At 39.5% G+C, this 23,315-nt stretch overlaps 1 protein-coding gene across 1 annotated transcript; it reads right to left on the reverse strand.

The window, feature by feature from the left end:
- Positions 1 to 14,629: 14,629 nt before the first annotated feature.
- sud1 (Prolyl 3-hydroxylase sud1) lies at positions 14,630 to 23,021 on the reverse strand. The gene is made up of 8 exons (XM_085195709.1): positions 22,967 to 23,021; positions 22,310 to 22,884; positions 21,980 to 22,146; positions 21,330 to 21,617; positions 20,735 to 20,947; positions 19,780 to 19,935; positions 18,725 to 19,234; positions 14,630 to 18,536 (listed from the first exon to the last, which is right to left on the reverse strand). Exons 2-8 carry the CDS (start codon positions 22,536 to 22,538, stop codon positions 18,249 to 18,251), a joined length of 1,851 nt encoding a protein of 616 aa, XP_085051835.1. The 5' UTR covers positions 22,539 to 22,884; positions 22,967 to 23,021; the 3' UTR covers positions 14,630 to 18,248.
- Between the last annotated feature and the right edge of the window lie 294 nt (positions 23,022 to 23,315).

Consider the following 23,315-nt stretch of genomic DNA (forward strand, 5'->3'; position numbering starts at 1 on the left):
GTGTTTTCGAATTTGAAGTTGATAAAAGAAGAGGAAGCGCTAAACAATCCAGTTGTTTTCCACCTTTTGTATTACGTAGTGTAGGCAGTGTGTGCTGAGTCCCAACACCAAAACGGGGAAATGAGAATATTACATCCATACCTATATTATAAATTCGAAAGTAACTCTGTCTGTCTGTCTGTCTTTTACGCAATCAGGGCCAAGCCGCTAATTAAATTGTGATAAAATACTCATATAGAGATACTTGAGGGTCCCGGGATGAACATAGGATACTTTTTTTTTCTCATATTTGTAATATTTTCGATATATACCAATATATTAAAATAATTAATTTGACAAGCAATTTATTCCGCCATGTTAATAACAATCGTCGCTACGCGTTGCTAAGCAACGGCTTGCAAAGTTTGTTGTTTTAAGAAAACGTCACCCAAAGTGAGTTTGCTTAACGTATACATGGCGCGCGCCGATATAGATTTGTATACATTAACAAAAATTAGATGATTTCTATAGAGTTCCAATCCGACCGCGGTACCGCCAGGACGTCTCAATGTCCGCTTGGTATCGCTTTCGCAATCACCAAAACCAAAAAACCCAAAAACCAAAAACCAATCCACGCACGCGCGCACTATCGACCTACGCCACCCTGCAACACCAAGAAGACGAAGAGGACCAATCGGCGTCGTTTTGTTCGGCGAGCGGCGATCTCCGTTGTTTTGTGTAGTGCAGTGTAGTGTGTTAGTGTCCATAGGATTTCACCTGGATTCCATACCCACGTGAGTACTTTTACACAGTGTTAGCTTAAGCTAGGTACTCACCCCGGCCCCACCAGGCCGAGACATTAGGTCAAAGTAGGCACACACCCCTCGCCTTGGCGGGGGGTCAATCTAGTTTCCCAAAATGGTCCGCGTAGACGCGAATAACTTGCTTAGCTACGTCGCGCAATATTTCCCCGAGGCTCTTAATGGCATCAAAGATTACGTCGATAACGAGACGATCGCTCAGTCACCGGAGCTCTTAGAACAGATGGAGGACGAACCGGTGGAGGTCGACGCCGGCTCGGATGAGGACGAGGCTTCCGCAAACAACGCGGAATCCGAGTCCGAGTCTGAGGCCGCGGAGGCCTCCTCGTCGTCCTCGTCGTCCTCTGAGTCCTCGGCCGACGAGGAAGAAACTCCCGGTGTGGAGGATAATGACGGTTTCGAGACCGTCAAATCAAAATCGGCCAAACGGAAGGCCCGTAGATCGCTAGGTACTCCGCCAATAACTCCAGCCAAACGCGCCGCGCGCGCAGAAAAAACCCCCTCCCCGCGGTCCTCACCCCCGCGTAAAAATAGGGCACGCGCGCAGGTAGCCGAGAAGGGTGCGCAGGTAGACAAAAACGGCTCCGACGCCGAAATGACAGACAAGACCGACAATACAACTGCTAGGAATAACAATAGTAATAACAATAACTCGATCCCCGCGTCCAACTCCGGCGACGGCTCGGTACCGGTACCGGCCGGCGCTCGTAGGGCAAGGTTACCTCCCCCGATAGTAGTTCAGGATAGGAAAGCATGGGACAATTTACAATTATGGATGTTGTCCCATAAAGTGCAGTTCAATTCTGCCAGATCAACAGCTCAAGGCGTTAGAGTTCAGGTATTAACACCCAACGACCACAGGGTCCTTACGGCCCACCTTAGAAATTACAAGATAGGGTTCCACTCCTACGCTCTGGAGGACGAGCGTCAGTTGCGTGTAGTCCTCAAGGGTATCCCTTCCGACTTAGAGACCGAATCCGTATTTCGGGACTTAAAATCCCAAAATCTTCCAGTTAGGGCAGTCCACCGTATGTACAATCAGTACACTAAAAAAAGCTACGACATGGTCCTAGCTGTCCTAGACCGCAGCCCAGAGGGCAAACAAATCTTTAACATTAAATCCGTCTGCTCACTCACGGGCATTACTATCGATAAGCCATGGTCTCGTGGCATTCCAGGGCAGTGTCACCGCTGCCAGCTCTATGGGCATTCCGCCAAAAACTGTCACGCAAAACCCAGGTGCGTGAAGTGCTTAGAAAGTCACGCTACTGCTGACTGTCCGCGCAAGGTCCCAGACCCGGCCGTACCTCCCAGCTGTGTCCTGTGTGAGACCCAAGGGCACCCCGCAAATTACCGCGGATGCCCTAAGGCCCCACGCAGGTCCGGCGGAAAGGGCGGCAGGACGCATAAGGCTTCGATGCCTTCCCGTCCAGCGCAAAACCCGTCCGGCCCTCAGCCAAAACTCCAACCAGCCCCTCTTCCTTCCACCAGTGCGTGGAAAAAACCTCTACCAGAGACCCAAGCCGCCAAGGCCTCCAATCCCAAACCCAAGCCCTCCAGGGCCACTTCCTCTGCCCGCCAGCCCCGTGGGGAGGTAACAGAACAGGATAGTATCGAAAACGCGATCGACATTGCGACCAGCTTTTTAGATATACTAGATAAAGACGAATTATTGGCCTTCGCGAAAGGCTTAGTAGACTCAAACGGCGATCCTAAAAGTCGACTTCAAGTAATTAAGCTCAACAGAAAGCTTATAGCCAAATTACTACTTGTCAATGCTCAAACTTCCAATGGCGGTCAATAATAATTTTAGAATCAACCCGCCCGATTTAAGACTCGCGCGAGTCAAGCCGCGTTCTCTCAACATAGGTTATTTTAACGCTAACGGTCTCAATACGCAAATGGGGCTAGTCCGCGATTTTGTTACAAACCGACAACTCGACTTATTTCTAGTTCAGGAAACGTTCCTTAGAAATTGCAATAGGGATCCCAAGATAGCCAATTACCGCACTATTCGTAACGACAGAGACGGCGCCAAAGGCGGCACCGTCATATTTTACAGAAAGACGCTTCACGTCATACCGCTCGATCCGCCGCCGACGCTCACTAACATCGAAGTTTCGGTCTGTAAGGTTCACATGACTGGACATCCACCCACTATTATAGCTTCCGCCTATCTCTCTCCATCAAAGAGTTTACTTAGAAGCGACCTACAGACACTACTAGACATGGGGGACTCGGTTATCATAGCCGGGGACCTTAACTGTAAAAGTACCAGGTGGAATTGCAACTCCACAAATAGAGGAGGAATCGAACTCGAAAATATCTATGACCTGACCACCTCTCGCTTTGAGATAATAGCCCCCCTCACTCCCACTAGATTTGGGCCCCGGGGCCGACCTTCAATTCTCGACATAGCCATCCTGCAGGGCGTCTCTCTCAGGCTGCGCTCTATCGAGGTAATACCAGAGTTAGACTCAGACCATAGACCTGTAATAGTTAAACTAGGACCCGATTGTCCTCCAGTTCTTCCTAAAACCACCATCACCGACTGGTCTAAGTTCGCGGAGCGCCTAGGCAATCCCGACACGGAACCGACAGACGACATACCTGACAGATTCGACTCGGTGGAAGTAGTCGAGGCGGAAATTAACCAACTTACTGACAGACTGGGTAGCACTCTCGACGAGTGTTCTAGGGAAATTCCAACTAATCCAGAAGGACATTTTAAGATCCCGCGAGATCTCAGAAAGCTTATGAGACGTAAAAACATCGCCAATAGGGCGCACGATTCATTTCCGTCGCCGGCTAACCGCGCCAAACTCTGGAGGCTCCAAAGACAGGTTCGAGCCCGGTTCGAGGACCTCAGAGACGAATCTTGGGATCATAGGTTATCAAATATTACGCCATCGCAAGTAGCGTTCTGGCAATTAACTAAATCATTCAAAAACGACACCGTAGTCGAACTACCGCCGTTAATCCGTCCGGACGGAACACTAGCCTCAGACGATCTCGAAAAGGCCGAATGCCTAGCGGATAACCTAGAAAGTCAATGCTCCCCCTCGGAACAACCGTGTGATCCAATTCACGTCGCCGCGGTGGACACACAGGTCGAAACGTGGGCACCGTTGCCACCAGCGGGCGAACCTATAAGACCGACCTCTGTCGAAGAGGTACAAGACATTATAAAGCGCCTTAAGCCAAAGAAAGCCCCAGGATCCGATCGCATCTCGAATAAGATCCTTAAAATTCTTCCCATTCACATTCTAACGCTTCTCGTTGCCATTTTTAACACGCTCTTAAAAGAGTGCTCATTCCCAGACCAATGGAAAGAGGCAATAGTCATAGGTATTCACAAGCCTAAGAAACCTCGCACATCCCCGTCCAGTTATCGCCCCATAAGCCTTCTCAGTTCAATGGGCAAAATATACGAACGTATCCTCCTCACTCGTCTCCAAGCCGCAGTCGTGGCCAATGACATAATCCCCCCCGAACAATTCGGCTTTAGAGCCAAACACTCCAGCATACATCAGGTACACCGCCTCACGGAATTCCTGTTATCCCGAGCCAAATCAATGCCATCAGCGGCAATCTTCTTAGACATTGCAAAAGCGTTTGATAAAGTCTGGCACAACGGCTTGATTTACAAGTTACAAAAGACTAACGTACCTGACAGACTCGTGCACATCATTCGAGACTACTTATCAAACCGCTCATTTAGATACAGGGTAGAAGGCACCCTTTCCTCCAGTAGGCCAGTTAGAGCTGGAGTCCCTCAGGGCTCCATACTATCCCCGCTTCTGTACAATCTGTACACTCACGACATCCCCAAAACCCCAGGTACAAACCTAGCCCTTTTCGCAGACGACACCGCCGTCTATACGTCCGGCCGTGTATCAGTCTGCATAGCTAAAAGACTCCAAAAGTCCATGGACCGCATAGGTCAGTGGCTATTTCAATGGCGCATAGAGGTCAATCCCGATAAAAGTAACATCATATACTTCCCCCTTCGTAGGACAGACTACCTGCCACATGTCCGCCTTTTAGGCAAAATAATTCCCGAGGCCAAACAGGCCAAATACTTAGGTTTCATTCTCGACAGTCAACTGTCCTTTAAAGCCCACATTACTTATGTTCGCCGCAAAGCGGCCTACGTCCTAAGTTGTTTGTATCCACTCATTTGTGCTAAAAGTAAACTCTCACTTAGAAATAAAATCCGACTCTATAAAGCATGCGTCAGACCCATTTTCGCCTACGCCTGTGTTGTGTTCGCACAGACAGACCTTAGCCGTTTACAAGTAATTCAAAACCGTTTCTTGCGTAATACTACCGGTGCCCCGTGGTACATGCGTAATACCGATCTCCATAGAGACGTCAAATTAGATTCAGTAAAAGAGCACTGTCGCAAGCTCTCTAGTAGTTATTTCACTAAAGCCGAATCGCATCCGAATCCGCTGGTGGTAAACTCGTGTAATTACGCCAAACGTCGCCCGTGGGATTGCCGTCGACCCCGGGATATCCTAACCGATGATGCTGACCCCATCACTAAAGCGAACGACCCTAAATTTGTAGGTAGGGCCACACACAATCGCACACATACACGCTACGCACACCGTCCCCGCCGGTGGAGACGAGGTCCCAGCTTTACTGTGGCCCAATCGCGCCTCGGCGCGAGAGGAGCCCGCACTCACTAATCCAATAGGGCATCAAGAGCCCTCCCCAGTAGGCTTTGGTCGAACCGATCGAAGCAAAGCCCCCCACTACGAACGGTGTTCGCAAGTCGCGGTCCGAGTCTCAAAGGAGACGCCCTTGCGCCACTGTGTTCTCTTTTGTTGGTACCTTCCACGGTAGCCATGCCAAGGTCAGAGCTCGTCTAGCTCGGCCTCCCCAAGTCCGGTGACGCTGTAGAGGCCGATATGGCCAACAGCATACTGCTCAATCGAAAAACGAAAAACGAAAACGATTTCTATAATTTGATATTCATCCTTATGAAAATAAATATAATGGTCACTTTTAGCATTTCAACTAGATTGAAATTATAGTTTACTGTATAACATTCTAATAAATAATTAAGATGTCACTGATTCCAAATGACCTAGCCTACGAGTGGTATAGTATGAGTATGACCGACGCGAACGGGCAGATGACTTTGATGGTTTTGTAATTTTTTATATATTTTCGAATTACTATTATTTTTTATGTAATTATTTGCTGCTTATAATTAATTTATCTCAGTTTGGTTATCCATACCGATGTTATGCACTTAAAATATCGTAATTTAAATCATTTGGGATTTTATTTAATATTGTTCGCAAAAATTAATAATTATTTAATATAGAAAAATGTTTAGGACGCGCGCACGGCAAACTTTCGGTACTTTTACTTCTTTTGTTTGTTCATTTCGGTTACTCAGATGTTTTTTCTAATAATAAATCTCCACTTATTATTATTTTTTTAACTTATTTTAGTTATTTAGGCTTATATTTTCGCGGGCGTAGCCGCGTCCGGGCCCACTAGTCTATATATATAAAAGTAGAAGTTCACTGACTGAGGTAAGACGCACGCACAGCTGTAACCGGTGATGAAATTTGGACAGATGTTTATTTTAATAACTTGAACACCCACTAAGGGATTTTGAAAAATTTTAACCTTGAAGGGGTGAAATAGAGGTTGATAGTTTGTATGGAAATATCTTTAAATTGGGACTGAAAAGCCTTTGCTGCTATTGGGAGGGTAAAAAGATGGAAAAACTTATTGCCGCTTAAAACTAAAATATCATTAGCTCAATCTCTTCTTTTCCCTATACTGGATTATGCAGATTCCAGTTACCTAGATTTGTCACAGCAATTACTAAATAAACTCGAACGTCTCAAAAACGTAATAATCAGGTTCATTTGTTGACTTAGGAAATATGTAATATCATGTTTAATTATCTTTGTGCAATAAACTATTTTTGATTGATTGATTGATAGTAAATATTGAAGCCGCCTGAGTCTGCTAGTGTAATATGTACGCTTGTACCCGCACTAGCTATGGTGTTGGTGAGTGACGTGTATCAGCGCACTATGGGAGTATCAGCCCATACTTTAATGTTTTCTTACTCTCAGGGTGTACGCGCCAACTTCTATTATATCTTTCCGTCTTTTTTTTAAGCGAAGGTCACAGTTGTACAATATGTTTTATAAATTAACTAGCGACCCTCTTGCGGCTTCTCCCGCTTTTACTACTGGATTATTCATACAATGTATGTTTGCAAAGCACTTAAGATAATGTGAAAATTAAAGGTATTCTGTCCCTGATGAAAAGCAAGCACTACGTGGCTGCCTGTGAGGAAAATTATATAGAATGCATCGGCCGGGAATCAAACCCGGGCCGCCCGCGTGGCAGGCGAGCATTCTACCACTGAACCACCGATGCGTGTAAGGCAGGCGGGCGCGGCGGACGCATGGCGAGTGGCGAACCGTTTCGCAGCAAGGATTTTTTGATATTGTAACAACTTCTAAAGTACTTATTAAAATGAAAAACAGTAAAAGACAGTTTTGATCTACATTAAATGGCCAACGTAACTAATATACTTATTTATATGCTGAGAGTAAAGGATAAGTGAACTTGAGTAACATACAGCTGATGTGTCAACGGCGGGATGTGTCAACAATTAAATGCGTTTTTCTCTAAAACTATTCGCAATTTCGAAATAGTGTAAAAAGCAAATTTTAACGTAGAAAATTAATAAAGTATTTTAAAGGATAAGGATTAATACCATTATGGAAAAATATGACTCACAATAAAAAAATATATTGAAAATACAATTTTTAGACAGAAAAATGATCACTACACGTTATTCTTAAAAGATACGAATATGCTGGCGCGGACTTTTTTTTGTAGATCTTATTAAGAAGAACAATACTCCAGTACATTATTTTCATGTAGTACTTACCATTAAAGCAGCGCATGCGCGAAAGTGTCTCAACGGGTAGGACTTTATACATATTTATCGTATTTATGTTAATTTACATAAGAATGTACAAATAATAAACTATATATAAACCTTCTACGAAAAATACTCGACCTAATGGTGAAAACCGCATCAAAATCCGTTGGGTGGTTTAGAAGAAGAAGAGTTAGAAACAACAGACAGACACGAAAAGCGACTTTGTTTTATAAGATATAGGATAGGATGTGCAATAGATAGAGTTTTCTAAATCACTAGCATCACATCGCCGCTCAGACTACCTGAGTCTCAGCCTACTGACAGACATGTGACGTGTTGAACACACTGCCAGTGACCACTGAGCCGTGGGTGGTCATCGAGCTCCGTCGACATCCTCACTGCGCTTCCGCGAGTTCCACTAAGAGGAGACGTACTCGTATGTGCCTTCGCTCAACACTTGTGGTGGTCTACCAAACAGCTAATACAGCTCAACTAATCTTGTTAAAAATATTGGGACAAGGAGGTGTATTCACTTTGAAGTGCAGTATTCAATTGAAATATTTATCTTTTATCTTAAAATTGACCATATCACAATCTGATGTTCATAATTATTAGTAACATTTTATATTTTTTCTAAAAGCATTCAGTTTATTTGTTTAAGTAATAACAACAAGGTCCTGCCGCGGCCAGCACCGCGACCAACTTTTAATACGGTAAGTTATTTCATTATCTAATCTCCGCTGCACCGCGGCACCGCCATGGTTGGATGAGTTGCAACGCGTACTCCAGAGCTAATGTATTTTTGCTTTGATCAATTTCCATAAAATGTAAGTTCTTAAGTTCCGTTCCGTGTAAGTACAATAAAAAACTATCAGAAGTTCGATTGACATTAATTATTACGGGGATCGATGAAAAAGAGCAACTCGAGATGAGCTCTAATTAGTTCCCACAAGTTTCTGTCGACAGCGAGCATCGTGACACAACAGAGAACATCTACTGCATAGGCGGCATCTCTACATGAGGGATGCAAAGTACAAAATGGCGGTGCAAATAATAGAAACCATTGTTAATTATTTAGATGAATTCATCAAAACGGGGTGGTAAATGAAGGCTTTGGCTGGCTCTGAGTCGCAGTATTTAAATTGCTAAACACTGGAGAGCCGGGCCGGGGCTCACAAATGTACTATTAAACACATTAAGCTCATTTATATTTCCAGTGTTGTGTCGCTGACTTGTCGCGTATACCACGTAGCGGGATTCGAGCCCGCGCCTCCTGGAAACCGACTTCCAAGATCAGATCAACAAGGATCAGTGGAAATGATAAAGATATAAGTATAAATATTTCCCAGAGCGGATATCGAACCTATGACCGCTTTGAAAATGTTTTCACTGTTATAAAAATGACTTCTATATGAATGATGAATGCTATATTTGCTACTAAAACAGTCAATTCCAGAAATTTCTTGTCATTTAATAATTAGGCGACTGACTGTGAGAATTCTTAAGAGTAAACAAAGAATTTATTATATACTTTTTAGTGAGAAAATATATAATTATAAATAATCATTTATTATAGATATTATTCTAAGTTATTCAAAAAAATATGTTCCATGGCATAATCTTTAGATACTAAAAAGAAGTTTGTCTCCCTTCAGCTCGGCCTCTGCGGCGCTCTATCTTATCTAAGTGCTTAGCTGCAATAGTAGCAGTCAATATATACTTGACAAATAACTTGTAATTCTAATAAAACTAAAATATTATTAAACTTGTAATTGAAGGAAATAAATTAATTTGTTTTAGGTTTCAGGTCACATCTCGCGGTAAAATTTTAGTCTTAAAGTAAATTAAAAAAATCTTATTTGTAGATTTAAAATTACAAAGAAAGATAAAATGAGTGAGGGACGGAGTGTCTTAAGTTTTCTTTCAGGCCTATCTGCCCTACCGTATGCGTGAACCAAAGTAAATATTTTTAAGTTTATATTTCGTTCTAGTTTATTGAAAACTAAAGTAAAACGTGTTCCTTTTGTGTGGCATACTTTTAAATTGTAACAAGCGAGGTGCGTACGACTGTAAGTCCCGGTGACAGCTCGATGTTTAAACGACACTAGTATCAAAAAACACGTCCATTCAAGGAAATCTATTGCAGGATCAGTATTGGCTTACATATTTGAGAAGTCTTGGCAGAGTACTTAATTCATATTTAATTTAAGCTTTAATTTTGATGTGTAATAGCCTCATGTTTTATTATACATTTAAAAAAAACAGAACATACTCCTATATCGTTTGAATATTTAACCCGATTTTGTAACCATATAATAAAATGTACAAACTAAATTGAACCCACTTGTGAGAATTGCTTCAACATGAAATTTACAGAATACCAGAACAGGTCGCAATTCAATAATATAGAGTATATTATTTAGCATCATTATCATTGAGCTGGGCTGGTGATGGAGCTAGCACCTGAATAGGTCACTAATAGCCCGCTCTAGTTTATACTCATTCTATGGTGCTCGTTACTTCTTAGTGCACAATACTGATTGACCGCGTGGGCCCACAGCCCAACTCACATCTTACTAGCTAAACATAAGATTCAAAATACGGCACCAAACAAGGCTAACGGATAGAGCCGCAAGAGGGCGACGGCTTCGCGGTCGTGTGAAGGGTATTTTCAATAAACGAAAATTGTGACAACAAATTTTCGTTAGTTTTATCTTTATAGATGAGTTTATTTGCTATATTTATATGTTCGATAGCGACGTCAAACTGCGACCGGCAAACTTATTGACGTTTTATCTTTTACACGTTTTCTACCGTCACCTTGGATAAAAAGAAGACGTTGTTTTGATTCCCACGCGGGGGGTGAGATTATTTTCATTTTCTCGTTCTGGTAAGAAAACGAAGCGACCACTCAACATGCAATGTCTTGAAAACTCGGCGGAAAAAAATCTTAGCACAGTTACGACATTTCTGGCTTTTTTTATGGATTGAATAATAATTAGAAAAATAATTATATTTATCAGTTGTGTAGGGACCTTGCACCCCTGTATTGTGTTTATTACATTCATTTTCGTATAAGCTAAGTATTTGAGCGGCTTCGCAGGCGCTGGGAGCTTGTGAGACTTCCATATTCTGTACCAAGTATGAAGTAACATATTTGCTCTCTCTGCCCTCCTCATATTTTATCGGTGACTACAATAAAATTCTTTACATTCATTTTTATAATTGCTTGTTCATCTATATATAGCACATATATATATATAAATATATATGTATACAGAAACTATATGTGCTAAGTATCTCAAATTTTGTATTTGCGATATTCAACCCCTATTTTTGGGTTGATAATTTGTATGAAACTTTGTTAGTACATGTGCTAGGAGTCGCTAATTTTGCATGAGCGTTACTTTTATAGGACGTATTGTTAAATGTAGTTTTGTAGTCTCGCTCTGCCGGTGACTACCAACTTGCTCTTGCTACCCGTATGATCGCGATACTGGCTGATAGTTACTCGAAACTGGGATACTGGGAGTATATGAAAAAAACATTTTTTTTTTTGAAATGAATAATGCTCTATAATAAAAATTTACATAAAAGTGATAAGACCCCTATCAGGAATGACTCCCTGGTCAAGGCCAGTTATTTCATCTTTAAGTCTGTTTACGCAATTGTAAATTGTTTGAATAATTCAAACTAGTACCTACTTATATTTCTTCTGAACATAAGGAGAAAGTATAAAACAAAAATTTTACCATATTTCAAAGCGCTCTAAAAAAATCGTTCATATAAGTATGTATTTACAAAAAAAAATACTGACCCGGTCTTAAATAGTAATCTTCCTCCTGGCATTAGGTTGCATTTTTTAAACCATTAAAAATTCTAATAAGAATTACGCTATTGTGGTACCAACGTTGTTGAAATTTTCATATTAGAAATCACTATAAGTGCGCTGCAAACGTGAAATATTAGAACAAAAGCAATTGAATAAATAAGTGTGTAGTTCAAGCGGGCGAAGCCGCTGGCGGTTGCTAGTGTAAAATATAAGTAAATACAGATTAAATATATACAGTGGGGCATATGAGACATATTTTCACCACTAGATATACAGATTATAAACACATCTTGGTTACAAAGATAAAATTTGTTAATCTAATTTTCTATCGTTATTGTCTTTAAAGAAAAAAGTGAGTCGGGCTCTCCCACCAAGAGTTCCGTACGAAAATTAGAGGTTTCTAGTTTTTCCTAAAATTCAAGCTGTATAACAGATTACCCAGAGCCCTTTCATCTGATACCTCACTTGAACTAGCGGCTTTATCATTAAATTTTGACCCCCTTATAGGTCACACTTTGTACCTCTGCGCCAGGACTGGCCTCAAGTAGTTCATTCATTCATTGTATGATTAGATCGGTACATCACTTGTTTACTATTTAGACGTATATTTTTGTTTCATGAAATATACTCATTTTTGGAAATACTTAATTATAATTTAAACCACTGAAGATATCTCTAAAAGGTACCTATTAGAGATACTTTAAATAAACGTTGTAAAATAATAACATTGAGCGTAATTACAACAATTTTATTGTTCAACTCGGTGACTTGAAAGCTGCGATGCCAATACACAAACGTATCGTGCGGTCGCCTCGGCCCTCGGGGCTCGGCCCTCGGGGCCTCTGAGGCGTTAACCTTCGTGAACTGTTGGTAGATTATTTGACATTCTAAAAATGAAGTATGTAAATTTTTATTTTGAATAAAATTATTTGACTTTGAAATATTTTACCCTATACTATACTGTTTCCGTTTTCATAGTTAAATATCCATTTTCATAGTTAAACCTTATCTATATATCCAAGTTGTTAGTTATGTCCTATTATCGCGCGCTTTGTTGCTAAGGAAAAGAGAATTAAAATGCTTAAAAAGAAATTAAGTATGCTCACTAGTTCAGAAGTTCAGTATGCACTGCTCATACGTGCTCATACGTGCTCATACGTGGTCATACGTGGTCATACGTGCTCATACGTGCTCATACATGCTCATACGTGCATCTCATTGTGGATGCGAGTTCACGCTAAGTCTATAAGTCTATAAGTAGAGATGAAAATTAAAAAATTAAAGCTATATGGGACGAGTATTACGGTTGCAACTTTAATTGCAAAGGCTAGTAGTACCAACCTATTAAATAAAATATTAATAACATAATATTAGATTTAAACACAGGATTGGCAAATGCTTTTGAGGTTTTTTTCTCAAAGCCTTAATTTGAAAAAAACTGGTGATTTATGGGATGTTTATTAAATTTGATTGTATAGTCTATACTCTACGAGTCTCGTATACAATCAAACACTTTGGATAAATCAATTCGTTTCGTCGGTCGTTTCATGGTCTATACTAGTAATACTGGGGCACACAGGATGCAGGATGCGGCTCTTGACCTCGTTGCCTCATATCTAAATCAAAGAATAATAATCATTCTAAAAAGTATTGTCTTTTATAAAGTAGGTAATCACTATAAATACAAAAAACGAGAATATTGATCTCAACTCTAATACAACTCATCCTTGTTAAATAATAGCTTTGTTATATCATCTCATTGATCCCGCATCGGGCGGGATGCTGTCTCATCTCACGTCTGCGACCCCTCGGGACGCAATCAGCGCGCGAGCCTCGCGCCTCGCGCCTCATGCCTCGCGCTTCGCGCCTCTCGCCCCACGCCCCACGCTCCTAAAACTAAACGACAAGTTAAACTGAACACGTGATCGCGAGTTCCACACAAATTTTATTAAAATTAATATTATATTGTGTTTTATGCTATAATGTTTTAATAATACTAGTTGCAGCAGAAATAGCAGATTAGCTTGTTATTATGAATGCGTTGGACTAATAAAGCGGTTCTGAACGTCTCGGTCGCAGGACCGAGGTGAGCTTCTCCAGGTGCAGCGTGGGATTACAAAATAAAATAAATATTCCAATTCAATCTTTGTATTAGTTGTCTTGCTGGTAGGTGGAACATTGCCTACTCGACACCATCATTCCGATCACTAATAAATATTATCTATACTAATATTATAAAAAGAACACATTTGTATGTATGTGTGTAAGTTTGTAATAAATAAACTTAAAATCTACTGAACATTTTTCTTAAATATTTCACAATTAGAATGCTTCATATCACTGAGTAACATAGGCTATATTTATTACTGGAGAAACTTAGGAATAGGTACCTACTAAAATTTCAATAATGTAATAAAAGGGGTAAAAAACTTGCCATATTTATGTTCCTTCAACCCCGGAAAATTTTGTGAATTCCATCCGAACTATTAATAATAATCTTCTCACTGTAACAAACTGGAGTAATTACTTAGGCTTGAAGGATAACTTACGTGTGGTCTCTCCGATGTACTCTGTGTCGTCTATTGCGAGTCCCGACTTGACCGATCATGATTGCAGTCACCAGAGTCTACTTGCACTCTCTCTTCTGTACTGTGTTAGACAACAAACAAATTGAGATCCTCCGAGAACTTTACTCTAAAAATTCCAAGACTTTTAGAGTTCTCTCTACAAAATGTTATGAGCATTAATTTGCTGTGCAAGCAACTATATTGTAAAATGATCTATCGTTAAATATTAAAAGTTCGAAATCTTTAATGTTTTAAAAAATGTTTAAAAAAATTTATTAGTCTACTAGCGGCCCGCCCGCGGCTCTGGACGCTTGAACTACATGATTATTAATTTAATACACAGAATTAACTGACAATTAAGTAATTACAAGTTTAATATCAGTATATGATCCTCCGCACCCCTCGCTACTCTCCTCAACCTCTCTCTATCGGACACGTGTGCACCCTTTTACATGTCACTGTGTGTACGTGTATATTCTTCAAGAATAAGACAGAAATGAATAATTAAATATTTTTCAATTCATTTATTAAAGAACTGTTACAATATGTACAAAATTAATGTCGACCGCCAACGAAATACCTCCAGGCCACTTTCGCATCATAAACCATATTCATTTCAAAATTACAGAAATAGTTGCAAATCATTAAAGTGACCTCAGAGGAACACAATTGGAAGTGCATACCAAAAAACACACAGCAGGGTAGGCAGAGGAAACCTAGTGTTAGTACACTCAGAGACGTCTAGTAATTACAAACGTATGATAGTACAAATGTAAATAGTATTTGTTGTCTTTGGGGGCGACAGTATTAAAGATTACTATAGAACATATTAAAACAAATTATTATCTTTAACTCATATAATAATATGAAACACTACAAGACTACAACTCAAGTGGGGCAAATTCATTTCGTGCAAAAATACTTATTGTATAAATATAATGATGTACAATGTACATGTATTGTCTATATCTTAGTAATCATTATAATATATGAAGTCGCAGGTTGGTTTTAAGATATTCCGACTTAAGACAAGCTTAACTATTGCAATAAGAGATTGCATTACGGGACTACTCTTTTATGAGAGTTTAGAGAGTAAGTTTATACTTACTATATATTTTTTGTTAGCATCTGTAGGGAGAATTTTGTAAAAGTTTGTAATTCTAAAAGCGATCATTAGGCGAATCTAATGTTCGATTTATTTGATGTTTACAGGTTTCAATTTTATGTTTAAAATAACAGTGAATTACTAATTTGTTTGCAAGATAAATGTGTTTTCGTCATTCCATTTCATTCCTTAGTATTGGTTCAAACCCACAACAATTGCTGACATAGATTGTATAACACTTATAAGAAAAAATTGTGAATTATGTAGAGTAACATTATTTAGTTTTAAATAAATATATTAATGATCATCCATATTTTATAACAAATTTACTATAAAGTCTCTTTATTAAGGAATTTTTTTATCGGGACTTGTTTTCTACAACTCAATGAATAAAAAAAGAATATTTATTTGTAAATTTAAGTTAAGTGATACTGTAATATATAAGTAACTAGCGACCCTCTTGCGGCTTCGCCCGCTTTAACTACTGGATTATTCATATAATGTATGTTTGCAAAGCACTTAAGATAATGTGAAAATTAATTAAACCGCAACCCGCATTTTCGTAGTTTCAATAAGGATTTTCCAATTGTTTTACACAGCAAGGATTTTTTAGTAGCTACCGTAATTTTAAATCTGTGCTACTTATCTTTTCAATTACTTATTAAAATATATTTAAATGACTATTTTTAGATAGTTAAATGACTAAGTATTTTTAAACGGAAGAAATTATAAACAAAAACCTACCTACTAATAACTACTACAAAAAATATGAAACCAAATATATAGCGCTGAAATAATACATTCAACTGAAATTATTCAATATGTGAAACGCATCTAAATCTTCTTTGCTACAGAGGCTTTTTTTCGAGCTTGTGGTTAATGCTGTTAAAACAGCGACACTGTTTGGGTAGGCACTACGTGGCTGCCTGTGAGGAAAATTAATTAGAATGCATCGGCCGGGAATCGGACCCGGGCCGCCCGCGTGGCAGGCGAGCATTCTACGACTGAACCACCGATGCGTGTAAGGCAGGCGGGCGCGGCGGACGCGCTTGTATAAGCAAAATGTCGCGGGTAAAGACAGTTAAAGACAGTTTTGATCTACATTAAATGGCCAACGTAACTAATATACTTATTTATATGCTCAGAGTAAGGGATAAGTGAAACTTGAGTAACATACAGCTGATGTATGAACGGCGGGATGTGTCAACAATTAAATGCGTTTTTCTCTAAAACTATTCGCAATTTCGAAATAGTGTAAAAAGCAAAATTTATCTTCGTTTAACGTAGAAAATTAATGAAGTATTTTAAAGGATAAGGATTAATACCATTATTTTCATGTAGTACTTACTATTAAAGCAGCGCATGCGCGAAAGTGTCTCAACAGGTACTACTTTATACACATTTATCGTATTTATGTTAATTTACATAAGAATGTACAAATAATAAACTATATATAAACCTTCCCTGAGAAATACTCGACCTAACTGCATAAAAATCCGTTGGGTGGTTTAGAAGAAGAAGAGTTAGAAAGTTCGGACAGACACAAAAAGCGACTATTTTTTATAAGATGATAGGATAGTATAGGATAGGATGTATCGACAGAGAGGTCCCAAATACATTACTAGCGTACAAGCTGCAAAACAAGTCAAGTGAAGGCATCTTCCAGGGTCTTGTATAATCTAGCAATCCTGTTCTTAGTTTTTAATCATTTTGATTTTCAATGGATTCTTTAAATACAATATATTTAACAAATAATTACATGATTTTCTAATCACTCTTCAATACAGTGTGCGTTGTGACGCACGAGAGGTTTATTATTTATACAATTTTTTCGAAACAGTACAGTTGAGTGCTGAAACACAATGCTTCCTCAACCAGGAGGAAACAGAAAAAAGTAAACATAATGATTCCCTCGATATCGAACCCACAACGGTCGCGTTTACAAACGTGTTGTCCTGTTGCTCTAAGGCGGCCTCAGAACCCCACGTTTCTTTAGGTTACACTAAGTAATAAGTATCATGAAGTCTGTCCAAGGTTCCATTCTATACACACCAATCAATGAAATAGTAAGATGTAGTACTAATTTACTATGCCAGTATATAATTATTTTGTTAGTCTGGTACCAAGACAAATTACGACATTGAGTTGTCCACCACTTATCATGTAATGTCTCCAAATTTAAGAGATATGTGGAGAACAGAGAGAACAAACACTAGGTTCCCACTGCTTATGTAAAGAAAAAAAATAAGTTTCCCATTGAAATTTATTAAAATAATTTAAATGTTAATATTTCTTATACCACTTGTACTTTGCCAATAATCTGACAGTATTTTTATAAAACGCTACTTATTGAGATTGTACTGATAATTTATCTGTTGATTCATTGTATCAGGAGTATTTAGTATTCTATTTTTGTTACTTTCACTTTTTAATAATAATCTACTCAGCTTCACGTTATATCCCGCACACAGCAGGGTAGGCAGATGGTACCTATTGTTAACACACTCCGTGCCTCACTTTCTGCCGAATTCTATAGACATTGCGTGTTCGATGGCGGAATTCAACGCCGCGCTTTTGCCTCGATAGAATAGCGAAGAATACAAACTTAAGTAAACATTTCGTTTCTTCAGATATTCAATTTCTGTGTAACTTTTCTACAATTTATATGAAACTATGTTTATTTATAGATACTATTAAGGCAACTCTATTATACCTTCTACTAACTCTCCTCTTTCAGCATAATGCAGATAACATACATATTATAATAGATAAAAAAATAGTATGTTGGTAAAAATAAAAAATATATAAGATTTTCTATACAGAAAAATTGAATAATTAGCTAAGCAAAATACAATTATAGATACCATTACACTTCAATAATCACTTACGTAAATATTAACAGTAATAGATACAAATACAAAAATATGTAAAAGTATATCAACACAATAACTTGTTATGCAACAACCACCATCACTATACACGCTTAGCAGCATTTCACAACACTACACGTGTGTCACTCGAAGTAAGTACAAGTAATGATATAAAAGTGTTCGTCAGGACGCACGGCCAGTCGGCTGACGTACTTGGTGAAGGACGCGGCGCCCGCGTCACAGTACACGAGTCCCAGCGTGTTGTGTTCCCGCGGGAGAGTCACTAGGGCTTCGCCCTGAGCGTCGTCGGGAGCTATATATAGTGTTGTGCCACCGGAGCCCCCGCCGGAGCCCCCGACGGCGTCCGTGTCACATATGTACAGCACTGTCTCCAGGCGGGCTTGTTGATAGAAAGCACGCGGTGGCAACAGCTGTGGTAATAATTATTTACTATTATATAATATCACATAGTTATTACAAGTAGCTAACTGTGTTCTATAGTCATGTTAGAAATAGTTGTAACCATATACCTCTCTGAGTATCCTACCTACATACTAATGTTGCAAGTTAAACTATCGTGTATAAAATAGTATTAAATGATTTAAAGAATGTATCGTACCGTAAAATCCCCGGCGGACCACTTCTGTATCTCGAGCTGGCGGTAGGCGGTGAGTGCGAGGTCCGTGCACTCGCACAGCATGCGCAGCCACGTGGCGCTGCTGAGCGCGTGCGCCAGCGCGCGTACCGGATGCGCCAACTCCCCGCCGCCCGCACCCGCCGCCAGCCAGCGCGGCGCAACGCGCACGTAGCGGCGCTGCTGCGCGGGCCCGCGGGCCTCCCACTGCACGTCGGGGTCACGCAGCGCGGCGCGCAGTGCGGCGATGCGCGCGGGCGCCAGCAGGCGGCGCAGCGCGGCCTCGGAGGCGCGTCCCATGTGCGCCGCCAGAGCCGCGCGCGCGCGCGCCGACAAGTACGCGGCCTCCAGCCACGACGACAGCAGCACTGCTTCTTTGTGCGGCGCCAGCGCGGGTGGCAGCTCCACGGGGGCGTCCAGGGGCTCCGGGGCGGGCCCGTGGAACCACCCGTTGATGGACAGCCGCGGCAGCTCCAGAGATACCACCTCCTCCACCTGTATGCTCATATAATAGGGATCGCACACAGGAGGGTAGTTCCACACTTTCCGCCCATTTCTGAAGGCATTGCGTGTTGAGTGACGCAATATTTAAACTATTACGATTTTTATTTGTAAAATAACACTGAGCCGATGTTGATAGTGAGCCCGTAGCCCTTCCCAGCTTTAGTAATATTTTAGTACTGCACAATAAAATTATTTACATAATCTTCATATTCATATATATTACTCTTTTATTTTACTTTCTATACAAATGATTGAGAAGTAGTAAAATTTTTATTAAGTTTGATGTACTTCATCATTATCATAAAATATGTTCAGGATTGCGATAGGATATCTTTGTCGCGGCCCAACATAAACGTAGGTGTAATTCTTAGTCAGGATTATTTTTATTTCTTTACTTTGGTAACAAGACATGTTAAGCGTTGATTTCCGCCCCTCAATAAGCAATATTATGAAAATTGGGCGGAAAATGAAGAAAGGAATATCTTTAGCGTGAATCTAAAAGAATTTGTCTTCTCTAATAAAGTACTACTCCTCACCTGGTGGAAAGACTCCGGTCCAACTGCAAAAAACGCAAACATATTGTTAGCAGGTGTGGCCTTCAGGGCCACTTTTACGGGAGCACCCTCCTCGCAAGCAAACAGCTCTAGGGCTCCGCCCATATGTGTACGCCAACCTGTCTCAATACCACCTGCCTGAAATGTATAACACTTCATATATAATCATCATCATCATCATCATCAACAGCCATCTTTTGTCCACTGTTGGACGTAGGCCTTCCCCAATTCTCGCCACCACACTCGATTCTCAGCTTTTCGGACCCATCCGCTTCCCGCCAACCTCTTTATGTCGTCGACTCATCTGGCAGGGGGTCGTCCCACCGGTCGTTTCGTAAGGGGTCTCCACACTAAGACACGTCTGCCCCAGCGGCCGTCGGCTCTACGACAGATATGCCCTGCCCATTGCCACTTCAGCTTACCAATTCTTTGGGCTATGTCGGTAACCCTGGTTCTTCTCCGGATTTACTCGTTTTGGATTCAATCCTTAAGAGATACACCGAGCATAGCCCGCTCCATGGCACGCTGAGCAACTTGAAATTTGTGGACGAGGCCTTTCGTACAATACATACATAATACATACATAATATTTATTATTTATAGCATGTTTTATATAAGTAAAGATTTAATTTACATGATATTATTATTCAACTTTACTCAAAATAAAAATATTAAAGATATTACAAATATTAAACATCATTGGTTCTATCACTCAACACACAATGCCTCTAGAATTGAGCAGAAAGTGGAAAACACAAGTATATTATTGTGAATCGCAACATCTTTACTAGGTTTCCAGGTTCCCTCTGCCTACACTACTATGTGTGGGATACAACGCGAATCTAAAAAAAAAATTTAAAAATACATTAAAAAGTGACAACAATTGTATTTTGGCGTTTTTAATGTGACGAAAATTGAATATGGAGTTTGCTAATACCTTCAATTGCTCCAAATTATTCTCCCCATCCCCTGCCCCATTGTGTATAACCTGCTGAGGCTGAGGCCTTGGGGTCCATGGTGCTAGGTAGAGGATGAAGGCCACCCGTCTGTCACCAAGCCTGTCATCATGCACCAGGAGGTGGTCTCCCGGACCGTACAGAGAACATGATGCTGATACTGTTGTTAATTCTAAATTTGTTACTTGTGATACCTGGAATGATCATAAGTGTGTTATATATATATCGTCAGTTGGGGCAAAAATGCAGAGAGAACATTGTGGAGTGTTCCAAACAAAAGGACTAAAAAAAAAGTAAAAAAAAATAACTGTCTACTGTCTAAAATAATATTAGAACTACATTTTTATATCCTTTAAAAAGACATCATAAAATGCTTGTCATTCATGTCAGTCAATTATGGTTCTACCAAAGGAGCAATATTCTTCAAAATGTATTACACCCTCACATATACTTAATAGCTATGCAACAAAATAAGTTTCATTCAAACCAAGAAAAAGTTGTAAAGATGTGCATGTATTGTAATGTTGCATACTGTAACTTTAATAATATACATTATTAGATTATAAGCATATTTACCCAACTCATAATTTCAGTCTTCAATAGTTCATAAATACCCCTAATGCTACGTTGCCAAGTCAAGTTAGCTAAGTCTGTTGTCTGATGAAACTCATAGAGGTCCATTTTCTTTCTATTCCAATCTAATGTGTTCATGTCATCTACTATATTATTTATTATTTCTGGATTATCCAGCAACCCGTGTAACCTACACAACCTGAAGGGAATACTGGTCAAAGTCACTTCTTCACTTGAATGATCCTTTTCTTCACTCCAGCATGATTTTACTTTGTCTATTACTTCTTGTGACTGTATGAAAATTATAAAATTTTGTTTTACACATATAATTGTAGTTATGTATAATGCAATGATAAATGTACAATAACTTAAGAAAATGTTAATAAGAAATTCTTAATGGGGCCTTCATAGATCAATATTGGACAGGGTTGGACTGTAAACATGATGGTTTTAGGTTATTTCCCACTCAGTGGAAATATTATGTTTAAATTATTTTCACTTCCCTTCTCAGATAAAGATAAAGCACATAATTGAGTCCCAACAACAATATGCAATATGTCTAAAATTGTATATAAAGTGGGAACAAAATGCAATATGAGAAAATGTGTGAAAAATAATCTAAATATATATTTTTTTAGATAAGATAAATTTACCTTTAAAGCTGAATGTAACCTAGGATCATCCATCCTATTAGCTCTAGTGTTGAGCTGTGCTCTAACAGCCTTGCCTGTCACTTTGTCATCTATCACAACCGAGTCATCCTCCCAGGGGGACTCTGAGTCAGAACTGTAGTCTGATGATGAAGACGATGAAGAATATTCTGTAATTATTCAAAATTTAAGTTATTTTTAGATGTTAACTTTAAAAAATCTATAATTTCTAAACAAAGCAATTCTAAGTCCTAATTGAAGATTTCAAGCAATATGAATTTCCCGCGCAAACTAAACTCAAATGTTTGTAGTAAACATTAAAAGCAATGTAACCTCGTCGAATTCTTTTCACTTCATCGGCGGATGCTTGGTATGAGTTAACAGCACAAACGTCCGAGTCGTCACTTTCTGTATCAGATATTTCGATAACTGGTGTAATATGCCGCTTAGCGGGCGGTCGCTGGCTAGCTGCATCACCTCCGCCACCCCCGCCACTGGAGCTGCCTGCGCCCTCATCGTGGCTGGATGACGGTTCCTCGGTGTCCTTAATCGGCGAACTCATTTTACACTATCAACACTACATAATACGAGAAAAACAAAACCAAACCAAAATGATGCGACGCCTAACCTCAAAGCGTATTATTATGTTGACGTTTTGTCAAGTATTGCCTTTGCCCTTAACAATAGTAAAAACGAAAAATATAATGAACTGTAAAAGCACGATTCACTAAACTATTATTTATAAAAAAATATATTATAAATTTGAGGATTTTACTTATTTAGAAAAGTATATATATTTTAACAGCAAAGTATTGTATTAGCCATTCTATTGCATTTGGCAAATGGTAATGTTGCTATTAAAGTATGACTGGTATGACTAATTATCTTGGTAATTAACGGCTGTGATTCTGAAACAAGGAGAAGGAATATATACTCGAAATAAGGCGAGTTAATAAGGATTCTGAGTTGATATAAATTATAAATATATACCAGTAAATATGATATAAATATGTAGTTGATATAAATATACAAAGTATTTTTGTCAGCACCATAGTTTAACCTACTCTATAGAGTAGCTAAAACTATGGTGCTGACAAAAACAATTAAAAAAATAATCCAAAATGAAAAAGTGATGATTTTTGCAAACAAAATAAATAATAAAATTATCGTTGTACAATAAAACGCCATTTGTTAAGGACGACGCACGCACACATAAACCTATCAAAGGGACACCGCCGCACACGCCTCATTCCGAAATCGACTCGTAGACATTATCCATAAAGTTTAAAGTTGTTCAACCTTTAGTAGTATTTTTGTAGTAGTAAGTGTTCACGTTATT

The sequence above is a fragment of the Heliconius melpomene genome, chromosome 13 (genome assembly GCF_056956725.1).
Source record: "Heliconius melpomene rosina isolate 202511_hmr_F chromosome 13, ASM5695672v1, whole genome shotgun sequence".
NCBI classification, from domain to species: Eukaryota; Metazoa; Arthropoda; class Insecta; order Lepidoptera; family Nymphalidae; genus Heliconius; species Heliconius melpomene.

Coding starts and splice junctions, on each gene's coding strand:
- sud1 (XM_085195709.1), bottom strand. CDS start 22,538: ATGAGTTCGCCGATTAAGGACACCGAGGAACCGTCATCCAGCCACGAT. Junction 19,936..20,734: donor ATAATTTGGAGCAATTGAAG/GTATTAGCAAAC, acceptor TATACATTTCAG/GCAGGTGGTATTGAGACAGG. Junction 19,235..19,779: donor GACCGGAGTCTTTCCACCAG/GTGAGGAGTAGT, acceptor ATGAGCATACAG/GTGGAGGAGGTGGTATCTCT.